Genomic DNA, 23,623 nt, shown 5'->3' with positions numbered 1-23,623 from the left:
AGGGTCCAGCAGAGGGTCCAGCGGCAGTGTTATTTAGGAGGCCCTGGTAAGCTCCGTCAAAGAGTGCCTCCAGGTCGGGCAGTGTATACGCGGAGTAGGCCCCGTTTCGGCGCTTCCGCTTCGGGAGTGACTTTGCGGCAAAGAAGGGCATCTATCGATGCAGAGTGCGGACCCGGTTCGGGATATATGTTTATGGTGGTGGGGTTTGCAGCGATCGTCAGGATTAAGGCGAGATTCGATTTTCAAGATCGGAGCTGCCAGAAATGGCGTCCGGTCAGCTCGGTAGTTGGCTCCGCCCCCCCCGAGTTTCATATTTTTTGAGGCCATAAGAGCTGAACTCAAAAATAGCTAATTTGGATTTTTAAAAAATTGTTTAATTTTTTACAATTCAGCTATTTTCCATTTAAAATATTAAAATCACTTTAACTTCCTAACAATGTAACACTTTAGAACAAAGCGTATCTATATCATTGAAAGTAGAGATTTCACACACAATGGCCACAAATGATCTAATATTATTTTATATAATGGAGTGGATATACCCATGGTATGGATGTAATTAGACACTGTTTCAGGAACTGGAGATAATAAGATACATGCCACAGCGTAACTGGCCGGGATAGGAAAGCAGGAAAGGGACAGTATGATATATTTCTTGTTCCTCGGATGGTTGGCCTTTAAGAAGGTGAAATGGAGAGAGCCAAAGGAAGCCAGGGTCACGCACACAAGCCAATGTCAGGAGGACAGGAACACATTTGTGAATGACGAGCTAAATCCATAGTTCGAGAAATCACCAGTAATCAAGAGACAAACTGGTTCAAAGCCAAATACTAATTACAAGGCCACTAGAAACATGAAACGGTTGTGGATCATTTGCGTTACTATACGTATGTCAATGATTCACAGGTTGGGGCAAATCCTGAATATTGCAACTCAATGACAACACCAAGATGTGTCAGCAATCAGTGCTTTTCATCTAACTGACTCCAGAAGGTGATAATAAGAAGTACTCCCCACCCCACCATGGCTATATCATAATACGCAGTGTGATGTATAATGGTATGGAGTATGTACTGCTAATTATATGACATACCATTGGGTATTTATCAGGAAGAAGGTGTTTGTAAGAGACACACATTGTAGGGCAGGGGAAGGCAACCTTCAACACTCCAGATGTTTTGGACTACATCTCCCATGATGCTTTACCAGTATTATGGCTTTAAAAGTGTTAAAGGAGACGTAGTCCACAACATCTGGAGTGCCGAAGTTACCTTCCTGTGTTGTAGGGGATTTCTCTTGGTTTGCATAGAGACAACCCACGCCCCATGTATATAGAGAGGATGGTCTATTTTTGGCCTAAATTCCTATAACTTTTAAATGATTATAATTTGCACATTACAGTGGTGCCAAAGCCCCATAATGTGTGGAACCCCCCTCCGTTCTCACACTTAGCGTCAGTTAGCTGTGAGATTTGCAAAGTCAGTGGCGTGCGATCATGACAGATTGCAGCGAGAGGTAGAACATCCTCTCCAAGCTCCTGCAGCTTGATCAATTAGGATGTGTTAACTCTCTGTCCTTCCAACTGAACAAACACAATCTGTAGCCTTCATGTGCTCGATTGTTAATAGCTTGGCTGGAGATTCCCATAGCGCGGAATCTTGGGAATGTGCAATGTATCCCCTTAACAGCGGCTTTCACAGGTGTGCAGGATGCTCGCTGAGCATGTGATGGGTAACCGTGGCAACCCAGGTGTTTTTTAACTACCATTCTTAGGATGCCATTGAGTAATATGGGGTCCTATGAGTAGTCGTTGCTACTGTAGGCGTTAGTCTTTAACGGCCAACTTGATCTATGACTGTCAGATGAACGAGTATATATAAAGACGAACTGTAACTTTCTAATTGGTGAGGTTATATTTTAGCCCAGGATGGATGTATGGATGGAAGGATAAATTGTAATCTTAAAAATGATTACGTTGGGATATCTGAAACCATTTTGAGCGCACAATTTGTAGTCTTTTTGTTGGGATAGATGATTGAACAAAAAGGAATTTGAATATATTACCATCAAATTGGTTCTCTGGCAAGGAAGGTTATTTACTAAAATGAGAATTCACATTAATTCAAAGTGCATTTCAAGTTTATAAGTACCATAACCACTTCACTAATTTTAGTGGTGTTTAGTAAGCTGTTCTGCAGCAGCTGTGCCTTTAGAATTCTACAAATCATTGATCAGAAGGGCGGCATGCTGTTTACAGGCTTGTTTATGCCTGGTGGCGGAATTTAAAGATCCCTGTGACAAAAAGATTCATTGAGCCATAAACTCTGAGAGAGTACAGTGTATCTTTACTGTACTGTAATATGTGATTGGAATTGTGCTGTCTAATTAGTAGGATTTATTGAAGACGCGTCCACATTGTTAGCAGCGAAATAATGCATTGTTCACCAAGGTGTCACTCACATAGGTTAAAAGGCAGCAGTAAACGAGTTATGGTGCAGAGATCTGATGTTTATAGAATGTGTTCACTAAGCGGTGAGGTGTGAACGATTGGCAGATAGCAGAGTAGTGAAAACTAATTGATGGAGTTTTTTTTTTATAAAATAGAAGTTGGGAAGAACTTGCTTACAAGTCCCTTCATAATGCTGCTCCAACCTACCTATCCTCCCTAATACACAAGTATGTCCCGTCGAGGCACCTACGCTCTGCCAAAGACCTACGTTTATCCTCTGTCCATACTCCCACCTCTAACACTCGCCTCCAAGACTTTTCCAGGCCTGCACCTCTTCTGTGGAACTCCCTTCCCTTCTCCGTAAGACTTTCACCCAGTCTCCACTCATTCAAAAAAATCATTGAAAACTCACTTCTTCAAGAAAGCATATTAATTAAACTGTTAGCAGGTTTTCATCCCCCACCCCCCATGACTCCTCTCCTGCAACTGTAAAAAATTACCTACTAAGCCCTCAGCCCTCAATTAATACTTTGTACCCCTACGTTTACCCTCTGTGTCACTACACCCCACTCCCTCTAGAATGTAATCTCATGGAGCAGGGCCCTCCACCCCTCTGTTCCTGTGCGTCCAATTTGTCTGGTTACAATTACATGTCTGTTCGTCCACCCATTGTACGACGCTACGGAATTTGATGGCGCTATATAAATAATAAAATAATAATAATGATAATAATAACTAACACGAAAATTGAAATTTTTAGGCCAAAATAACCATGCGTGCAGCTTTTCCAGATTTAAAAAAAAATCCCACGGCGCCAGAATTCACCTTCTTCTAAAATGGTAGTATATATATATTGTACATGTATGTTAGTAAATCTGTACACAGACTGGTTCCCTGTTAACCTCTGCTTTAATGGCTAGATATCAGCTTACGGGCAGGGCCCTCTCTACCTTTTGTATTTGTCTGTGTATATTGTACGTCCCCCATTAATTGTACAGCGCTGCGGAATCTGTTGGCGCTTTATAAATACCAGTAATAATCAATAAATAGACCATGCTGGGAGGAGTGTGCAGGCTTTGTATTGCGTACATTGCATGCTCTCCATATTAGGAATTATTACTTTTGCTGAATCTACTTAGGAACAACTGCACTGCAGGTTACTCATGAAAAATGTATATCCCTCATTGCGCCATACTTGCCCACAGTCCTGAATACAGCAGGGCAGTCCTGATTTTGACATCTTACCTTGATGTCTACTGAATGTCATGCTGCAAAGCAAGGATTCTGCGCCCTCCTTGGCTTCCACATTGATATGCCCCCTTATGAGCGGGGAACCCCAGGTATATTTAAGTTAGTGGATTCTGTGGGTTGGTTATGTTGGTTTTGAGGCAACCTGTTATGTATTGAAGTTTGTGGATTCTGGGGCATTTTCAGGTTTATGGACACTTGTGGTATAATGATAGTTAGTGGATGCTGTGGTACGTTGGACCTGTGAAATGCCAGGATATATTGGAGTTAGGGGATTCTGTGGCATTATCAGGTCTATGGAAACTTGTGGTATAATGAAGTTAGTGGATGCTGTGGTACGTTGGCCCTGTGAAATGCCAAGATATATTGGAGTTAGGGGATTCTGTGGCATTATCAGGTCTATGGACACTTGTGGTATAATGATAGTGGATGCTGTGGTACGTTGGCCCTGTGAAATGCCAGGATATATTGGAGTTAGGGGATTCTGTGGCATTATCAGGCCTATGGACACTTGTGGTATAATGATAGTTAGTGGATGCTGTGGTACGTTGGCCCTGTGAAATGCCAAGATATATTGGAGTTAGGGGATTCTGTGGCATTATCAGGTCTATGGACACTTGTGGTATAATGATAGTGGATGCTGTGGTACGTTGGACCTGTGAAATGCCAGGATATATTGGAGTTAGGGGATTCTGTGGCATTATCAGGTCTATGGACACTTGTGGTATAATGATAGTTAGTGGATGCTGTGGTACGTTGGCCCTGTGAAATGCCAAGATATATTGGAGTTAGGGGATTCTGTGGCATTATCAGGCCTATGGACACTTGTGGTATAATGATAGTTAGTGGATGCTGTGGTACGTTGGCCCTGTGAAATGCCAGGATATATTGGAGTTAGGGGATTCTGTGGCATTATCAGGCCTATGGACACTTGTGGTATAATGTTAGTGGATGCTGTGGTACCTTGGACCTGTGAAATGCCAAGATATATTGGAGTTAGGGGATTCTGTGGTAGACCAAGTGGTGCTAAATAGACAGAACCCTCACGGTTGATAATTTGGAGATACAATGTAACATTTATGGATTCTGCCTCCTGCTCCGAGTGATGTAAAATAGATTATGTAATGATTAAAATGGCTTTGTTCATCAGCCACGTAATTGTTTGATTTATTAGGTACAGGTGGACAGCAAGCTGCATATTACAGGTGCCGCGGGTCACAGAGCTTGTTCCATAAAACAGTTTTTTTTTCTATTTCTGGTACCCCATTTGCTAACCTCAATATAACAGCCTTTCATATGCACTCCCACTCTCCCAGCGGGTTTGCAATACATTTATCATTGAATTAACATTAACAAAGGATCATCATCCCTGAGTATTCCTCACCTGTACTATACCCCGAGTTAGGGAGACCGAACAAGGCAGAAGACCATCTTTAATGGAACACTATAGCATTAGGAATACAAACCTGTATTCATAAGACACTAGTGATTGCTCCTGTCCCTAGTAATATCCAGGCCTCTCATTTACAGTTGGTCTAATCCATTGCTAATCACAGAAGAACATTGGGTACCTGATGCGCATGTGCAGCGAGCATGCATCTAGTTCTTCTCATAGGATAACATTAAATTGAATTACTCTGTCAGTGCAGCACAAGCACCTGTTGAGATGAATCTACACATTATATTTTCTAAAAAAGTAATGTAAAAATTATACCTAACTGTGTGCAGTTATCCCGAACCCAGCAGTGCAGTTAGCCTGGACCCAGCATGGTGCAGTTATCCCGAACCCAGCAGTGCAGTTAGCATGGTCCCAGCAGTGTGCAGTTATCCCGAACCCAGCAGTGCAGTTAGCCTGGACCCAGCAGTGTGCAGTTATCCCGAACCCAGCAGTGCAGTTAGCATGGTCCCAGCAGTGTGCAGTTATCCCGAACCCAGCAGTGCAGTTAGCCTGGACCCAGCAGTGTGCAGTTATCCCGAACCCAGCAGTGCAGTTAGCCTGGACCCAGCAGTGTGCAGTTATCCCGAACCCAGCAGTGCAGTTAGCCTGGTCCCAGCAGTGCGCAGCTATCCCGAACCCAGCAGTGCAGTTAGCCTGGACCCAGCAGTGGGCAGTTATCCCGAACCCAGCAGTGCAGTTAGCCTGGTCCCAGCAGTGTGCAGTTATCCCGAACCCAGCAGTGCAGTTAGCCTGGACCCAGCAGTGTGCAGTTATCCCGAACCCAGCAGTGCAGTTAGCCTGGACCCAGCAGTGTGCAGTTATCCCGAACCCAGCAGTGCAGTTAGCCTGGACCCAGCAGTGTGCAGTTATCCCGAACCCAGCAGTGCAGTTAGCCTGGACCCAGCAGTGTGCAGTTATCCCGAACCCAGCAGTGCAGTTAGCCTGGACCCAGCAGTGTGCAGTTATCCCGAACCTAGCAGTGCAGTTAGCCTGGACCCAGCAGTGTACAGTTATCCGAAACCCAGCAGTGCAGTTAGCCTGGTCCCAGCAGTGTGCAGTTATCCCGAACCCAGCAGTGCAGTTAGCCTGGACCCAGCAGTGTGCAGTTATCCCGAACCCAGCAGTGCAGTTAGCCTGGACCCAGCAGTGTACAGTTAGCCTGAACCCATTAGTGTGCAGTTAGTCTGGACCCAGCAGTGTGCAGTTATCCCGAACACAGCAGTGCAGTTAGCTTGGTCCCAGCAGTGTACAGTTAGCCTGAACCCATTAGTGTGCAGTTAGTCTGGACCCAGCAGTGTGCAGTTATTCCAAACCCAGCAGTGCAGTTAGCCTGGTCTCAGCAGTGTACAGTTAACCTGGACCAGCAGTGTGCAGTTATCCCGAACCCAGCAGCGTGTCATTAGCCTGGACCCAGCAGTGTGCAGTTATCTTGAAACCCAGCGTGTCGTTCGCCTGAACCCAACAGTGTGCAGTTAGCCTGAACCCAGCAGTCCAGTGAGCCTGAACCCAGCAGTGCAGTGAGCCTGAACCCAGCAGTGTGCAGTTAGCCTGGACCCAGCAGTGTGCAGTTAGCCTGGACCCAGCTGTGTGCTGTTAGCCAAAACCCAGTAGTGTGCAGTTTCTGCTTTGCTGTTTTCCTGTGTATATCTAAATATTCAGTTTGACTCTGAAGAAGTTGCCAGCCCCAGCATACTATGTATACAGTGCATACTATGTGGTTGTGTATGAGGATCCTTTCGTAGCCAAGCCCAGTGTAAGAAATGTTACCGGTCTCTTGGCTGTCCCATCTCCATCTCCAGATTTTCTTTCTCAGTTTTTTTCTGCTCCCTTATTTCTTTTTCTGATATTCTGTTGCCTTCATCTTTTGGTCTCTCCTTTTATGGTCTATCCATGTCTCAACCTCGGTCTCTGTTCCTCCACCCACCAGTTTTTGGTAAGCAGGAGAGTGGCAAACAAACACAAACAGACTACACACACAACACTCAGCCACACACAGACAAGCTCATCCCCTCCCAGCCACGTACATCTCTCAACCTACTCCACACACAAACGCTCTTGGTGGGTTCCAACTTGGCACCCGTCAGATCTGAAGAGAATTGTTTTCGTCAGAATGAGTCAGAGAGTGGGCCTTGATGTCATGATTGTCAAACTTGGATTGTCTAAGAGAAATAAGTTCAGACGAGGCATGAATCTAATATAATGAGAAACATAGCAACCTACACCACACTCTGCACACTGTACATAAACCCAGCTCTGTTCACCTGATATTTTACACTCATCACATTGTGTTTCCTTGACTGAACTAATTAAACACGCCATTCTCACAGGATTGCCGAGTACGGCCATTCTAAATCATTATTACTTCCACATTACTACTTTATAGAATTACTATTGAGCTTATGTATCAAGAGCACTTGTTAAGGTAATGGTGAGTTGTTTAGTTTAGTATTATTTAGCTTATTTTTACTGCTACTGCACAAAATCTGTTGGTAACGAGCTTCCAGCGTGCCAATTCTTGGGCAAAGAGTCTGCAACCCAACTTCCCACCAACAAAAGCACACAATCATATGCAAAACACCTTATAAATAAACGTATGCAAAACATGAACATTCTAGCAACTCAATCACTTGTTCCCATTAGTCTTTCATGCTAATCAATAATTATCCCACACGGAGTGCTTGGGGGAACTCCAAATATCTTTGAAAAGTAAAAACAAACCTTCCTTTCTTCTCAGCCCATACAATTATGGTGTCCAGAAGAGGGTACTTCTGACTCACCTGTGTGCCAACATACACCTGGGGCTGAGCAGGACAGGTCACAGTGAACTTTGACCTGTAGCTAGCTGGGAGAAGAAATTAGTTCACACGGACATGCTGTCTCTATGCAAAAGTGTTCCTCGTTTATTAAGCAAAAAGTCAGGGGTTTTATAGACATTTCATTCAATGTATTCCAATGAGTGGTACAAAATTAAACAATTTTGTTGTCTAGTATATTATCTGTCTTTTTCAGCTCCGTGATGTAGTGTAGGGTGTTGCTGGACTCGCTTTGTATGCTGTCTTATATGAACATCATTAGTTTGAAACATCTTCAGTTTATGTTATTCAAACTTATACACTTCTTTGCACAAATACTTTTATACTTCTATATGTGTCTGTTAGATATTTTCACTTAATGATACTTTTTCAATGGTTATTTACTAATATACATGTGCGTGACTAAAAATATCATTCAATATTAAGTGTTTTTGGAAGTTAGCAGCCAAGTAGATGGTAATCTTGAAGAGAAGATACCAGGGTAAAGCCATCCTTATCTAGGGCACATTAGAGGCAAACTAGCAGGGCAGGATAAACTTAATACCTTGTCATTACACAGCCAAGTCTGGTCATCGCACCAGCCTACTTTTGTCTTCATAAAGTTCTGTTGTATGATCTTCATTCCACCCTACCTGGTCATCATACAGCCAAGTCAAGTCTATTCATCACACCACCCTACTTGCCCATCATGCAGCCATGTCTGAGCATTATACCACCCTACATGGTCATTATACAGCCAAGTCCGGTCATCGCACCAGCCTACTTTGTCTTCATACAGTCATGTTTGATCATCTTCCACCTTACCTGGTCATCATACAGCCAAGTCCAGTTGTCACACCACCCTAGTTGGCCTTTAAAATTGATGTCTGGCCTTCACACCACCCTACTTGGTCATCATGCAGTCATGTCTGATCATTATACCACCCTACTTGGTCATTATACAGCCATGTCTGGCCTTCACATCACCCTACTTGGTCATCATGCAGCCATGCCTGATCATTATACCACCCTGCTTGGTCATCATACAGCCATGTCTGGCCTTCACATCACCCTGCTTGGCCATCATGCAGCCATGTCTGATCATTATACCACCCTACTTGGTCATCACACAGGCATGTCTGTTCATTATACCACCCTACTTGGTCATCACACAGGCATGTCTGTTCATTATACCACCCTACCTGGTCAAGCATTACATTGCTTGATCTACATACAACCATGCCTCACCATCACACTATCCTGCTTTGTCACCACACAGGCATGCCTGGCCATAAAAGTATGCTGTTTTATCTTCACACTACAATGTCTGGTCATCACCTAGCTGTGCATAGTCTTCTCACAGCTCTCAATGGTCATTCCATGGCTCTTGACTTCTCACTTCTCACTGAGCTACATTGGGAGGTGTGTGATTGGACAGTCACAGAAAGTCTGGGCGGGGTTAGAAGGGGAAGGCTTGAAAAGGCTGCAGACAAGATACCTGCAAGTTTTGCAAACTGTTTTTATATATACCTTTTTAATGAAAAAAATGCATTATTAATACATTATATTAGGTTATATATATATATATATATTAAACAGTTATTCGATAGATTTAAAAACTATTAATTTTTTATTTATTTTTTTTGTATTTGGACAATGGAGTATCCCTTTCATACTTGACCTCAACATATTCGCTGTCTCTAACACTAACAGTCTGTTCACTAAACAGTACGTGAACCGACAACTGTATTGCCCCAAAAAATAAAAAATACAAATTGCGCAAAGTAGCTAAACCGGAAACATTGACTAAACTTACGATTCCATTGTCAGGCCAACATCATATACTTTAGCAAACAAACCGATCCGTATTACACACCCACTGTATGTTTATCCTGGTAGATAACGGGTTAAAACCCACTCAATACCTTCACTCTAGTAACGCATGAACATGATTAGGTCCCATAATGTGAATGTTCACTGGGATCACCGCTGCTTTTTGTACATTTGTATAAAGTAATAGTGAAGACCTTTAGTGCTAGTGACAGGGTCAGTGGCTGTTGCCATGGTGATAGATGAAGAATGTCTCTTGGGATCATTATTAATTGATGCAATGTAAATCTCCCTCGAAATGTAACATGTAGAAAAGCCGGGGGGCACTGCAGGGATCTCCTTAATCCTCCTACTTCTCTCCTCTCTCTTCCTTAGAAATCCGGACACTCTCGGAGGGTCTTCGGACGATTTACTCATGGTGCGTTGCTAAACCATCATCATTCACCTTTCTCATCTCTAATCTAACATGAGCCTCCAAATCATTCATACACTTTTTCTGTATTTTCATTTTTGTGCTATTATTCTTTTTTTGTGATCTATTTTTGTAGTGAATTTTCATTGTATTTGAGATGAGAATTTGTAGCAAAATAAGACAAAAAAGTAAATCCAACAGTACTATATGAAAATCAAACCAATATTTAATCCTCTGTAGCTTGTGGTTCTATAGCCTACAACATTCTCTTCAAATTATGATGGATATTTCTTGTAACAGTACGCAGGCTGGGCCTCACATTAATGGAACACTGTAGGGTCAGGAATACAAATGTGTATTCCTGCCCCTATAGTGTTAAAAATACTATTTAGGTGGCCGCCTCCACTTTAAATTGGGATAAAAACTCAGTTATTCCAGCGCCATGCGGGTCCCACCCGATCCTTTTAATTGGCTGAGATCTTTAATTCTGATGATCTCAGCCAAGGAGGTGCGGAGAAGGTGGAGTCAAGCGCCACGCTGGCCAATCAGCATCTCCTTATAGAGATGCATTAAATCTGAAAAGACAGTGTTTACATTGCTAAGCCTGCAGGGACACGCTATAAACATCAGAACCACTACATTAAGCTATAGTTGTTCTGCTGACTACATTGTCTCTTTAAGTTTTGAACACAGTGCTTTGTATGACTTTCAAGGAATGGAAGTGTCAAATAGAAAATCACAGCTAGAAAAATGACGTGTTTATTTATTAAACTAGTAATAGTGAAGAATTCACAAAATAATTGCAAATGTTAGGAATAAATAGTGGAGCTATTCATCTTCATTGGTGCAAATCATAAAACAGATGAAAAAGATGCTACAATTTTTTTACTACAATGCAAAACAGTGGAACAAAACATGTGAGATAAAAACCACATAAATCAGTTGAGCTTGAAAGCAAATTTCATTATTGCTACTTTGGCATAGATTTTACAATTCACTCGTCAAATAACATATGTTTGTTGTATTACTTTAACTGTTTTTGTTAATTTTTATTCTATTTTTTAAGATGATCATATGTTGTTTGTAGGGTCGATTCGCATTATATCTTATTAAACTCATGCCATGTGAGGGACACCTAGAACATTTGGTATTTACAATCAGTCTGTGGTTTAGTAGTGACCCCACAACAAGTGCTACAAAGTGCAACCCATGCCTACCAGCTTCCAGCACAAACATAAGGAGAGTAATACAAATACTAAAATAATAATAAAGGCCAAGAAGGATTCAATCTAATGCAGAAACATGTTGTTCCAACTCAAAAGTACTGAATTCATAAAAGAAACACATAAAAGGTAAGAACAAGAATATTTTTTTCAAAAAGTAAACAAATAAAATATTCATTAAATATTCATAAGCAACAACAAACTATTGAAAGGCACATTGACTCCACACACAGAGCACTTTAGCATGCGGAATTGCTTTATGTGTCTGAAGTCTCCCAATTTCTTGACAATTTCTTAAAGTAAGGATTTCATTAGAAATCAGCTGTTTGATATTTTGCGGCAGAAACACCACTCTCGCTGTCAATCACATGCGCGCGCCCGCGGCCCCAGCACAGGGACTTTCCCGCGAAAATCCTTTGATTTAGAGTATTCTCTGGCAGAGACTGAACGTCCATGTTAAGATTAGCGAAGGGCTGCAGACAGATTATGTGCGTGGCGGCGTCAGACGTCCAATATGCGCAGAACTGACATTAGCCTGCCCGGAACTCTAATGGCGGAGGTGGAGTTACACATCAGTAAAGGGTTTAAACTCAGTATTTTAGCGTTTCACAGTGACATGCTGCACATACAGACTTTAGGCACTATGACCACTTCATATCACTGTATCAGTAGTCGTGGTGCTTGGATTAACGCTTTAAGATAGAAACCAGGATAACTATCTAATAAAAAGCAATCTTAGTTGTTTTTTTGGTATGGTTATTTTCAAATTCCCTTTAGAATTTTCAGTACGTTTGGAGTTACAAACTATTTTAAACACAGTAGTACCTGCCACTTTAACCCTTTTCAATGTATTTTTTGTCTCACTTTCACAAGTGGGATTTTACCCAGACTAAATCTCGAAGATCTTACTGACAAATAGATATCCTGTACTCTGCAAATAGCTCCCCCACCGTGGGGAAAGGTTGTGTAGTGAACTGCACCCAAAAAAAATGACAAATATGATTTTATAATTTTTTTTAAAGAATTGTTATAAGGTTGATCTAAATATTAGCAAGAAGATATATCTCATATTTTGCTCAAGCTTATTATTTCAAGGAATCAGGACTCCAGGATCTAAATGACCGTAAGTTCTGGCCTGTAGTAGTTTGCATGATTAATTCCCTGTCCTTGCGGATCAATGTCACACATAGATGTCAGCAGTTAGTAGAAGAAAAAAAAGCTTTATATAAAAACAAAAAAATAACAATAATGGTATTCGAATTAAGGCCATCTATTACCATGGTAACGTGTTCCACACTGAGTTTGCCAATGTTATTCTTTTTCTCTATGCCATATGAATAATAAAAAATAATTAAAATATTTTTAGGCTTTCCCATAACAGTGTCAGAATTATTATCCCACTGCATCTTTATCATTTCAAATGTTGCCTAGCAATTGGTTCCTTCCTTTCCTTGGTTGGGTCCTTATATCTTTCACTGGCGTTACCGTACATTACAAGTGTTGCAGTTTTGGTAATTATTCAATAACGATTTTTCATTGGTGCGTGACAGTTATCAAAATGATCACAGGTACAATTTTACAAACGTTATTTCTGGTGGTGACTCCTTCAAAGTCAGAAAAAAATATTTTCTTAAAACCAAGCTTAAACAATGATATAATTTTTAATCCCGCAATGTCTTGCTCGACAGATCAATATCACAAGGTTAATAACAACAGCAAAAAGTCGTTCTACAGTTTACCTTAGAACGATATATGATTCGTAGTGCATGTGTTGTTGATGACACACTAAGCATCAGCTTTACACTTAATTGCAGTGGTCATGGTCCCAATGAGTTTTTGGGTGCAGACCCTCTGTTTTTTGTTAAAGGGACACTATAGTCACCTGAACAACTTTAGTTTAATTAAGCAGTTTTGATGTATAGAACATGCCCCTGCAGCCTCACTGCTCAATTATCTGCCATTTTGGAGTTAAATCCCTTTGTTTATGAACCCTAGTCACACCTCCCTGCATGTGACTTGCACAGCCTTCCATAAACACTTCCTGTCAAGAGAGAGCCCTATTTAGGCTTTCTTTATTGCAAGTTCTGTTTAATTAAGATTTTCTTATCCCCTGCTATGTTAATAGCTTGCTAGACCCTGCAAGAGCCTCCTGTATGTGATTAAAGTTCAATTTAGAGATTGAGATACAATCATTTAAACCATTTTCCAGCTGTTCAAAAAATGGTGCCTAAAGGCCGGCCCCTCGACTGCTGGCGAGGCAACACAGTTTCACTTCTACTTTATTTGTACAAATCTGTCCAAATTTGGATGGCATAGATAGGCTGTCAGTGCTGGGTTAAACCTCCTCACAGCCTATTGTTGCTAGGAGTAGAGTGTCACTTTACCTTAGAATTGATTTTTCACTGGCTGGTAAACAGAGCACAGTAAAAAAAGGGGGATAATGTTCCCTTAATGTAAGTACAGCCATTGTACATAATAACAGCAGGAATGCTGCAAAGATACAGAGGAAAATTACAGCGTTCTCATTCCGTGAATGTGCGGACTAGAAGGGGACCTCTGTAATTTTAGCTGTTCGTGATTTTTTTTTCTTGGTTTATCTGCTGTTTGGAGTAATCCAGCCAAGCGCGGAGATTCTCATTATCTATAATAGTTATCTGGAGTACATAAGTTTCAAATACAGGGCACCGTGATCTCACTATTGTCATGGATACAGCAAACCTTTTAAAGCAGCCAGACAATTCTAGAATATTCCGTCCCCTTATCCAATTACAAGTCTCCATGCGTCTGTTACCAGACTCGCATATATGGCGGAATCTGTAATAGATCATGTTTCCTGCATGCACAATTAGGACGTAGATTGTAAATCAATGTCATTTATTTGGGGGGTTATTCACTATATAGTGATAACTTTATTCTAAACTAGCCAAGCAAGAAAGAATCTGCAAGCAAATTAGATAACCCTTTCCCCCTACTGCTACAGTATTTTAGTCCAAGATTCTGTTCACTAAACAGAGATTGCTGGCAAGATGAGAAGAAGACTGATACGTGGAAAGAGACACGACGTACCATAACAACAGCTTGCTGTAGTGGTTATTGTGCAAGCAGTTTTTAAGTCCAGTTTGTCAAACTGTTTGCCAGCCTTGTGATCAAAACCTGGGCTCTTCTGGCAACCAAATTCCAATCCCTCTGTTGCCGCTGAGATAATGAGGAATTTCAGTTCCTCGTTATCCATATTTATCTTGATGGCAGTGATGGGCTGTGAGCGCTGAGCTGGGCTATCCTCATCACTCACAGCCTACTATTTCCATCCATAATTGGATGTGTAGTGAAGAAGGTAGAGGCAATAGAGAAGCTGCCTTTTGGGTGCTAGGAGAGCCCTGATTTTTCTCAAATAGTACAAGACTGCACCCAATGATTCCCTTTACCATTACAACTACAATAAGCCGTAATAATACGCTTATTACTAATAATACGCGTTGGTGCTTAGAGTGTCCTAGAAAAAAAATCCCCATGGAGCTTTAACATAAAGGACTATTGAATGCACCTGATCCATTTTATCTCAATCATGTATCTCGATGAAGTGGTATGGGTGCAGTAATCCTGTATTTTTAACCCTGTGTTGTAAAACATTGCTGATTGGTAGATATCAGAATGTTTACATTGCAGGGTTAATACGCCTGTAGTGGTTATCTTGCTGACAACCAATAGACATGCTTCCCCTGTGAGAGTCAGACTCTGTTTTTCAATCAAGTTCCGCTTATAGAGACCATGTGACTGGCACAGAGCGGCATTTTGCTGCATATGTACATTAGCCTCCCAGTGCTTCCTGTAGGAAACATTGGATTGGCTGAGATCATCTATCTTGATGATCTCAACCAAGGAGGCGGGACGACTGTAGCATGACCATTATGGCGAGGGAGTAAAGGTAAGTAAAACTCAAATTTTAAGCCGTCACGGGAGGTGGCAGGGGGTGGACACCGAAATAGCTAGAAGAACACTATAGTGTTAGTAATGCACATTTGTATTCTTAACACTATAATGTTTCTTTAAAGGGATACTATAGTCACCAAACCAAATTTAGCTTAATGAGGCTGTTTTTATATATATATCATGCCCCTGCAATCTCGCTGCTCAATTCTTTGCCATTTAGTAATTAAATCACTTTGTGTAGCCTGCTTCATTAGGCTAAAGTTGTTGTGATGCCTATGCTGGTCGTCCCTTTAAGTAAGTAGTAGTCTCACCACATCATACTCTGCAGTAAATAACCCTCCAAAATATCCCCGTTTCTTTTTCAACGTAAAGTTGTCAAGTAATAAACTTTCTATGTCCCATTGGGTAATTATGTGCGTTTTAACTCTTTTGTCTTGAAATGACTATATAGTATATCATTATTAAATAATTACTATGTATTTTAGGACAGTGTATTAAAGATACACTCAGGTCACCATAACAACCTTATTGATGCAAAGTTGTTATGGTGGGAGGAAATCCTTGTATTTGGTGAATGGAGAGCTACCGATACACTGAGAGCATCAAGATATGTTACTAAGTAGTGAGTTAATGTGATATTGGAAGCTACATTCAACGTGATTGACGGAAAATAAAATCAGTTCTGAAGCTGCCTAATCTCACTGCATATTGGATCCATGCAAATAATTAAATTAAAAGAAAAGTTAGTCATTGCTCCTCGTGATCAATATTAATAATGTATATTCCGCAAAATTAGGAATGGATACGTGTCCCTCTTTGTCCATGAAATTTGGGTCTGAGTTTGTGATTCATTTCCATCTTGACTGTTTGGACAAAGCTTGCAATTCAGCTGTCACCTGACCGGAGCTCACAGTTTAGTGAATAAGCCCCTTAGTCTCTTCCAATGCTATCTTTCAAAGGACTGTAGTCGGTGACCTCTAGACATATAAAACAGGAGTGTTTACCCTCTAGAGCTGAACATGCAGGACAAAGTTCCCTAAAGCACCTGTCACACAGCGCCCTCTGGTGTTTGTTTTATTTATCGTCATTGATGATTTATTAACCGAATGATGTTGTTTGCCACTGAGTTGATTTCAAGTATTTGTACCTAGTACACCATGTGCCTTTACTAACAGTTTGTGTAATATCTTTTTCTCGCTGCCCCTACGGAAGCGAAGTATTCCGCTCCTGCAGAAAGCACAGCTACGGTAGGACGTCCATTGCTTTACAGTAATAAATGTTTGTCTGCGTTTCTCTTGCTGTATTTCTTATCTTCGTATTGTGTTCTTTGTATCGTTTATACGAACAGATTTAACATTTGTTTTATTGCATTATGCCATTTTTGTCATATTTCTTTCTATATACATCTATAATGGTGTTATAAAGAAAAATAACGCAAATATTTGGAGAAATATCTCGATGTTGTCATTTTGAATTGTGTTTTTGATCCATTTTGACTTTATTTAGAATTTGCAACAATTCATTTTTGAGTAAATAACATTTTTAAGTTAATTCTTCCTCACACTCCTGTTTCTGCTGTTCTTACCAATGTTGGTAAAGATGTTTGGAGCACCCAATAGAACGCCTTTAGAATGACAAAGTATCATGGAAACTATTGTTTTTAAAAAATCCGGGGATCTAACTTTTGGGCACCGTTGACCTAAACAATAAAGTTCTTTTGGTGCCTTAAAAAAGGTACTATATTCTTACATCATTCCGAACAGCCATCAAAGCTATGCCAGCATACGAGCTACTACTAATACGTTAATACCATAATTTAACTCTACAAAAAAACAAAAAATAAATATACAGCAAAAGTTATTTAACTGCCAATGACATGTAGCTTCCCAGGTGGTATTCTCAAATCACCACCCTTTTAACCTGCAAACAAAAACGATATTAGGGAATCAGCTAAACATCTAAAAAAAAGAATGAATAAACCAAACATAGTGTAATACAGTTGGATACAATGTATCTGCGCTTTTACAAACTGCACTCACAGTGTGTTAAGGAAACTGATCCTTGCCTCCCCTTATATAGCCTGGGGGACTATCACCTTCTTTAAGTTCCCCTAGGTGCAGAACTGTATTACACTATGTTTGGTTTATTCATTCTTTTTTTAGATGTTTAGGTAATACCATAATAACTTTCCCATAATATCTTTATATCTCTAGGAAGTAACTTTCTGTCTTAATTTCTCGTACTGTATAATCATTCCTTGCTGCTACTATAGATGAAATATACCATTATTTCACATCTCAGTGGGTAAACGTTTGTACATTACTCGTAAACATCTTTTTTTTTATAGCATTTAAACATTTCAGTTTTCCAGCCCTCTTCTCTTAACTGAACATACAAAATAGTTGTAGGGTCCACCCTTGCTTTTTATTCAGTTCTATTATGTCCTTTTTGGAAACTGCACTGCATATTTTATCTTTTATGTTAAATGCATGATTGTATTCTTAATTTGATCTTACAACCGAGGAGTTTTCTTCAGGACAATTACCCTGTTCCCACACAGAAATGTTTGATTAAGTATTTTAAGCTCAGCTGGTTTGTCTCAAGTTGTCCCTCTACTCTAAAAATATTCTCATTATTTTTCTCTATCATACCGCGTTACTTCTGATGTTCCAACTTGTATGATAGAGTGTTTTAGGCTTTTGGAATTGTTTGGCATTGTTTACTATGTCTCTCAGTGCATCTTTGTATAAAATAAAATAAAATGTCCAACAAACAAGTGTACCCACGTCTTCAAAGAGTCCAATGAAATTAACTTGTCCTGACCTTTCTTTTTAACGCCATTGTGGATGTCTGTTCATGATGTCTTAATGCTGAATATTATCTCTTAATAACTCTTTAAATACATTCCTACCATAGATGCTCTAATAATTCACGCATCTGTAAAATGTAGGCACCTGGCGTGTCCCCTCGACAAAATTTTCTCTTGAAAGTTTATTGACTTTGGCTATTTTTATGAATCTGTCTGGTGTGATTTCTTTTGATATATTGTAACCAAGTTAATTACTAATATGTCAGATGTTCCAAGGAACCTTTTAGGCTCCATTAATTCTGTAGCCTCTAAGATTCCTCGTAGTTTACTCCTATTCTGCCAAAAACATACTTTGTACCAGTCGTCTGCAAAGCTTGAATTTCTTCCAGACACGTCAGCATTTCACAAAACATTGTGTCTTCGATTTATTATATCATAAATTCTAATGAAAAATTTAGAAAACAGAAATGACATCAGTTTTACTTACACGTCCTGATGATCCGATGGTGATTAGTGGATTGCTTTAACTCTTTGAAATGTAGCAGCAGAATTGAATATAAAGAGTCAAAAAATAAAATGATAAAAACACATGGAAAAAGTCCTGCGAAATAAGATTTTTTTTTATTGGTTGGCTAAGGGGGTGATCACTTACATACCATACGGATGCTGTTGTGAATTTCATTTTAACAATGTTGCATTGCTGTTTAAGTGTAAAATAACCACAACCTTTCTCAGCAATCTCATTTCTCTAGTAGTTTTGTGGTTCTTTATGGAGTCACCCTTTGTAGCATGCAGTGTTTGATTGTAAATGTTTACTTTTTTCAGTGAGGACATTTTTTAATTTGTTCAATAAGTCTGAATTAATCAGCGTCTTCTCACAGTTCACTATAGTGATTGATATATTTATAAAGGTTGTCTGTATATTATTGAGCCTTTGCAAGCTGTTAGCTCATATTATGTATTTGTCTGTAATCAGATTAGTCGTGTTAACAGGAGACATATGAGATAATTCAGTCTTTTAGTGTAAACACCTTAGAACTTGCTCATACCTTAGTGCTACAGGTATTCTTCCCAGCAGGGTTAACTCATCTTTCGCTTCTTCTGAAGTTGATAATTTAGCTGCCATTATGTTGTATAATTAAATTTGTAATATCTCTCTATATGTTTCCACGGAAGGCAAGTAAACCATTATTATTTAATTTCCTTACAGACTCTGAGCCGGGGGAGGAAGATGCAGGCGGTCCGCAGTTACAGCGCACAATACGGGCACCGAACAACACACCTCTGGGAACTCCGTCCGGTAATATTGTATCTATAAATGTATTGTTAGTTTGACTTGATGTGTACATGGCGAGAAAATTCTGCTTGGCCTAACCATTTTTCCCAAAAAGAGAAAAAAATATTGGGACACCCGAACCTATCACCCGAACGACCAAAATTCGGACAATTTGCAGTTTGGACCATAACAAATATGAACTGTATGTTGTCTTCTACAATATCTTCACATTTATTCACTATTTCTGAAGACATTTTGTGTTTGTCGACTTTTATATGTTTTTTTTTACTATAACATGAAGCTCTATAAATTATAATATGAAATTCAGTAACTTCTAGCTGGCAATCATGGCGTATTTGGGGAAAAGTCTAAAATATGTATAAAAAGCCAACAAGATGCTTGTTTTGTTTCTGTATTTTATCACCGAGATCTGGATTAACCATGCTTTCCGTAGTGAAGGATTTGGTAAAAGGTTACACGAGATTCGTATAAAATATTCAGCTGGCAGAGGTGCTCCCAGCTGTTAGTTCAGACCCAAATCCATTTATACCTGGGGCTAGCGATGGTCCAGTGAATATGTAAGAAACACAATTTGTGACAAGTGATGAGCATGGTTTGACTATCTATTCTGCCCACTATAAAATACCACTTTTATTTTAGTTATCTGTTCTTTTAGATACTTACTGAGCAGCCACTGCCAGTGTGACACAAGTGAATTATCTATGACCTGAGTGCTCCACGTTTTGCATCCAATAACAGTTTGTTAGACTCTTTTCTTACACTACATAAGGAACTATTTACAAAGGTCTGACATCTCATCCTACGATGGAGACTGAAGTAAAATTGTTTCAGGTTCGTTGAAGAATGGTTCTTGAAGCCAACACTGCATCTGTCTGTCTGATAATGTAGGTTTGGCTTAGTTTTGGTTAGGAGGCTTAAGGTGTACCTCCCGCCAAGATGCGATAGACCAGCGTTTCCCAATTGGTGTTCCGCCGTAATGTTGGGAAACAAAATGGCCGCCGTGTTTTGGCCTGGTCGGTTGCTGCTGATAATTGAGGCGGGCGGCGATGAAACACTCTCACATGCTTAGCTCCATCGCGCGCACCTCAGTGATGCCGGAGCCAGCTCCCAAAGGAAGCTGAGCAGAAAGATCACTGTTCCCTCGTCCCCCAGCAAACCCACTGGACCCCAGGTACCGCACGCCAGCCGCTCTGCCCAGCAGCCCGACTTGCCCCCAGGGAAATAGAGACTCCATGCCAGCACTCCCAAAGGTAGGGAAGCTGGATGGAGTGAAATTTTAAAAAATAAATACATTGTGTGTCTGTTTGGATATGTGTTTGTCAGTGAGAGTGTATGTGTGTTTGTCAGTAAGTGTGTGTGTATGTGTGTTTGTCAGAGAGTGTGTATGTGTGTTTGTCAGTGAGAGTGTATATATGTTTGTATATGTGTCTGTCAAAGAGTGTGTGTATCTTTACATCAGTGTGTGTATATACATGTGCGTATGTGTCATTGTTTTTATATGTGTATCTGTGTGTTTATTTGTTTGTGTATGTATGTACGTGGCATAGGTACAGCAATCATATGTGTATACATCCTAGCAATCAAACACCATCCCAGCAATCAAACATGTATATGTTCATACATCCCAGCAATCAAACACCAACACAACATGCAAACACAAACATTGCATACAAAAATCCCTGGATTCATATTTCAAATGTATATACAAACACTTAAACACACCCTTCACTCAAACACTAATACTACACACAAATGTACCTCAGTATTTAAAAGCTAACACTACATCCAAGCACACCCCTGCACGCAAATGCAAACATTACATACAAACACACCCCTGCACGCAAATGCAAATATTACATACAAACACACCCCTGCAAGCAAATGCAAATATTACATACAAACACACCCCTGCACGCAAATGCAAACATTACATACAAACACACCCCTGCATGCAAATGCAAACATTACATACAAACACACCCCTGCACGCAAATGCAAACATTACATACAAACACACCCCTGCACGCAAATGCAAACATTACATACAAACACACCCCTGCACGCAAATGCAAACATTACATACAAACACCAACTGTACACCCAAAAGCACACCTGCTCCTAAGTTCAACTATCTGTTTACTATGTGTGCTACGGCGCCCAAAAAGGTTTGGGGTTCCACGTTGTTAGCACATTATGTCAAAGGGTTCCAAGGGAAAAATGAATTGGGAACCCCTGCAATAGACTATTATTCATATCTCTTTCAGCCAGGTGGAGCCTCCTAATACCACTTCCCGTTGATCCCTAATACTCTGCATACTTAAACAAGCTGTAGTGGAGTCTTTTAATTGGTTGGTCATTAACTGGCATTGATGTAGTTATTGACCCAAATGTGCAACTGTATAAGAATCATGACCTGACATCCCCAGTAACTGTCTCCATGCTTGTGCTGTATGGATAGACACATTTTAACTTTTGTTTAGAAAGCTAACATTTTGTGTGTTAACGAAATAGACATGACCGCCATGTGACAATTACAATATGTTCGTCCTGCAACTATTTCATGAAAAGTTAAGCTTTTACTTTACATTTTCTCTGTCACCTGACTTTAGACTGGCTGATCTCAACTACAATTATTTATAGCCAACATATTCCATAGCTCTGTACATTGGGTAAAACAATACACAAGTCATTCTAACAAAATACATTTGACAAACGGGAACAATAGATGAAGATACATGGCACAAGGGATGTTGATGGGTTCCATAAACACCTGAGGTTTCACCCCAAAGCAAACCTTGATAACCTTTACTCTAACAGGTAGGTGGGCATATCTCATGACATATCGACACTCCTCTTCTCCATGTCTCTAATGTCTCCATAAACAACGTGCTGTCTGTGCTCTCCAGGATGTCATTTAACACATAGCTGGATGTGAACACATCCAGGAACTTAATGCGATCCCGCCACATAGCACCTTGCGGGACACTATATTAGAGATCTTTCTTTCAGGCGCCTGCTTTGTGTAAAATAAATAATAGAAATAAATCCCTATTATCACCATGCCCCCTCCACTACCTGCAAAGTTATGGGATTAAAGTGTCCCACATTTTGGGCTCCATCCCCCAAAACCCCCAAGAGACGCCTATGGAGGACCCTAACCAGACGAGCTTACAATCTAAATCTTACCATCCTCGACTGCACAATAAGTGTTACCTTAAATTATCATTCTTCTCCATTTCATCAAGCTGCACTTTCTGCTACAAAAGCTTCATACAGTTACAATGACATCTGCTCAAATTACTGGATTCAGAAAAATCATAAATTGCCTTGAAGTGGGGCCGCATTTTTTTCGTCTTCTTTACTGTTTAGTGTAGATTCCTTCGATGCTCTCTTCCTGGCAGTGTGACATTGGATGTTATTTCTCCTGTCGACATCCAGGAAACGTCAATAAGGAGACTCCATGCGGTTAGCTCGGGGTAGCAGGTGTAAATTTACTGTATTCCAACTAAGACATCATAGACGCCGTCATCTGATTGTTATTACATTCAATAAGGAGACTGCTTTCAGTGTGACAATCATTGTTATTACATTCAATTTATTGATTTTAATGCTTATCTATAGAACACATTTGAAACTGAATTTGCTGCTTGACCTGTATATTTTGTCTCCCCTTGCAGGGGATTCAGACACTCTCCTAGCCAGCTCCCTGCACACCACTCCCAGCACTCTGACGGGACTCTCCCAGACGGACGAGCTCTCTGATTGGTCAGGGAGCCAGCAGACGGTAGTAGAGAGGGACCTGAGAAGCTCAAGGCAAGCCACTACTCAGGGTGGAGTGGCTCGCCACCTTGGGGTGGAGCCTCTCATCCCTGCAACAAGCAAGGATCTGCCTGGCAGTGTCTGGGGGTCAGAGGTCAGCCTTTCAGGGTTCAGCGACCTCTATAGCAGCGCCTTCAGCCTTTACCGGGGTAGATCTTGTGCCATCCGGGTGTAAGTAACTCAAAACAGCTGGAGTGCTCTCTGGCAACACCATCACCAACCCTATCATCGTGAGGACCATCTGCAGAACATATCCTTTTTGGTTCTTCATTTTTTCCATTTTATTCCAAATCAAATTTTCATTTTCTGCTGGAGGTTAGATTTAGAACCAAACTTAGTGTCATCCCCATTGTACAGCGCTACGGAATGTGATGGC

General features: G+C 40.5%; 1 protein-coding gene across 3 annotated transcripts in view; it reads left to right on the top strand.

Annotated features, from left to right (window-relative positions):
* The window catches only part of SPEG (striated muscle enriched protein kinase), a 253,793-nt gene that overhangs the window by 70,855 nt on the left and 159,315 nt on the right, over positions 1 to 23,623 (top strand). The window contains exons 2-5 of one of the 3 annotated variants that reach the window (XM_063429310.1): positions 10,133 to 10,175; positions 16,540 to 16,569; positions 19,342 to 19,431; positions 23,106 to 23,241. In XM_063429310.1, the coding sequence (XP_063285380.1) occupies positions 10,133 to 10,175; positions 16,540 to 16,569; positions 19,342 to 19,431; positions 23,106 to 23,241 (299 nt within the window). Of the gene's footprint in view, positions 1 to 10,132; positions 10,176 to 16,539; positions 16,570 to 19,341; positions 19,432 to 23,105; positions 23,419 to 23,623 lie in introns of all 3 variants that reach the window. The other 2 variants (XM_063429309.1, XM_063429308.1) reach the window with 2 other exon arrangements.

The sequence above is a fragment of the Pelobates fuscus genome, chromosome 8 (genome assembly GCF_036172605.1).
Source record: "Pelobates fuscus isolate aPelFus1 chromosome 8, aPelFus1.pri, whole genome shotgun sequence".
In the NCBI taxonomy this organism is placed as follows: domain Eukaryota; kingdom Metazoa; phylum Chordata; class Amphibia; order Anura; family Pelobatidae; genus Pelobates; species Pelobates fuscus.
The sequence above is the reverse complement of the archived record's forward strand: the minus strand, read 5'-3'. Positions and strand labels throughout refer to the sequence as shown.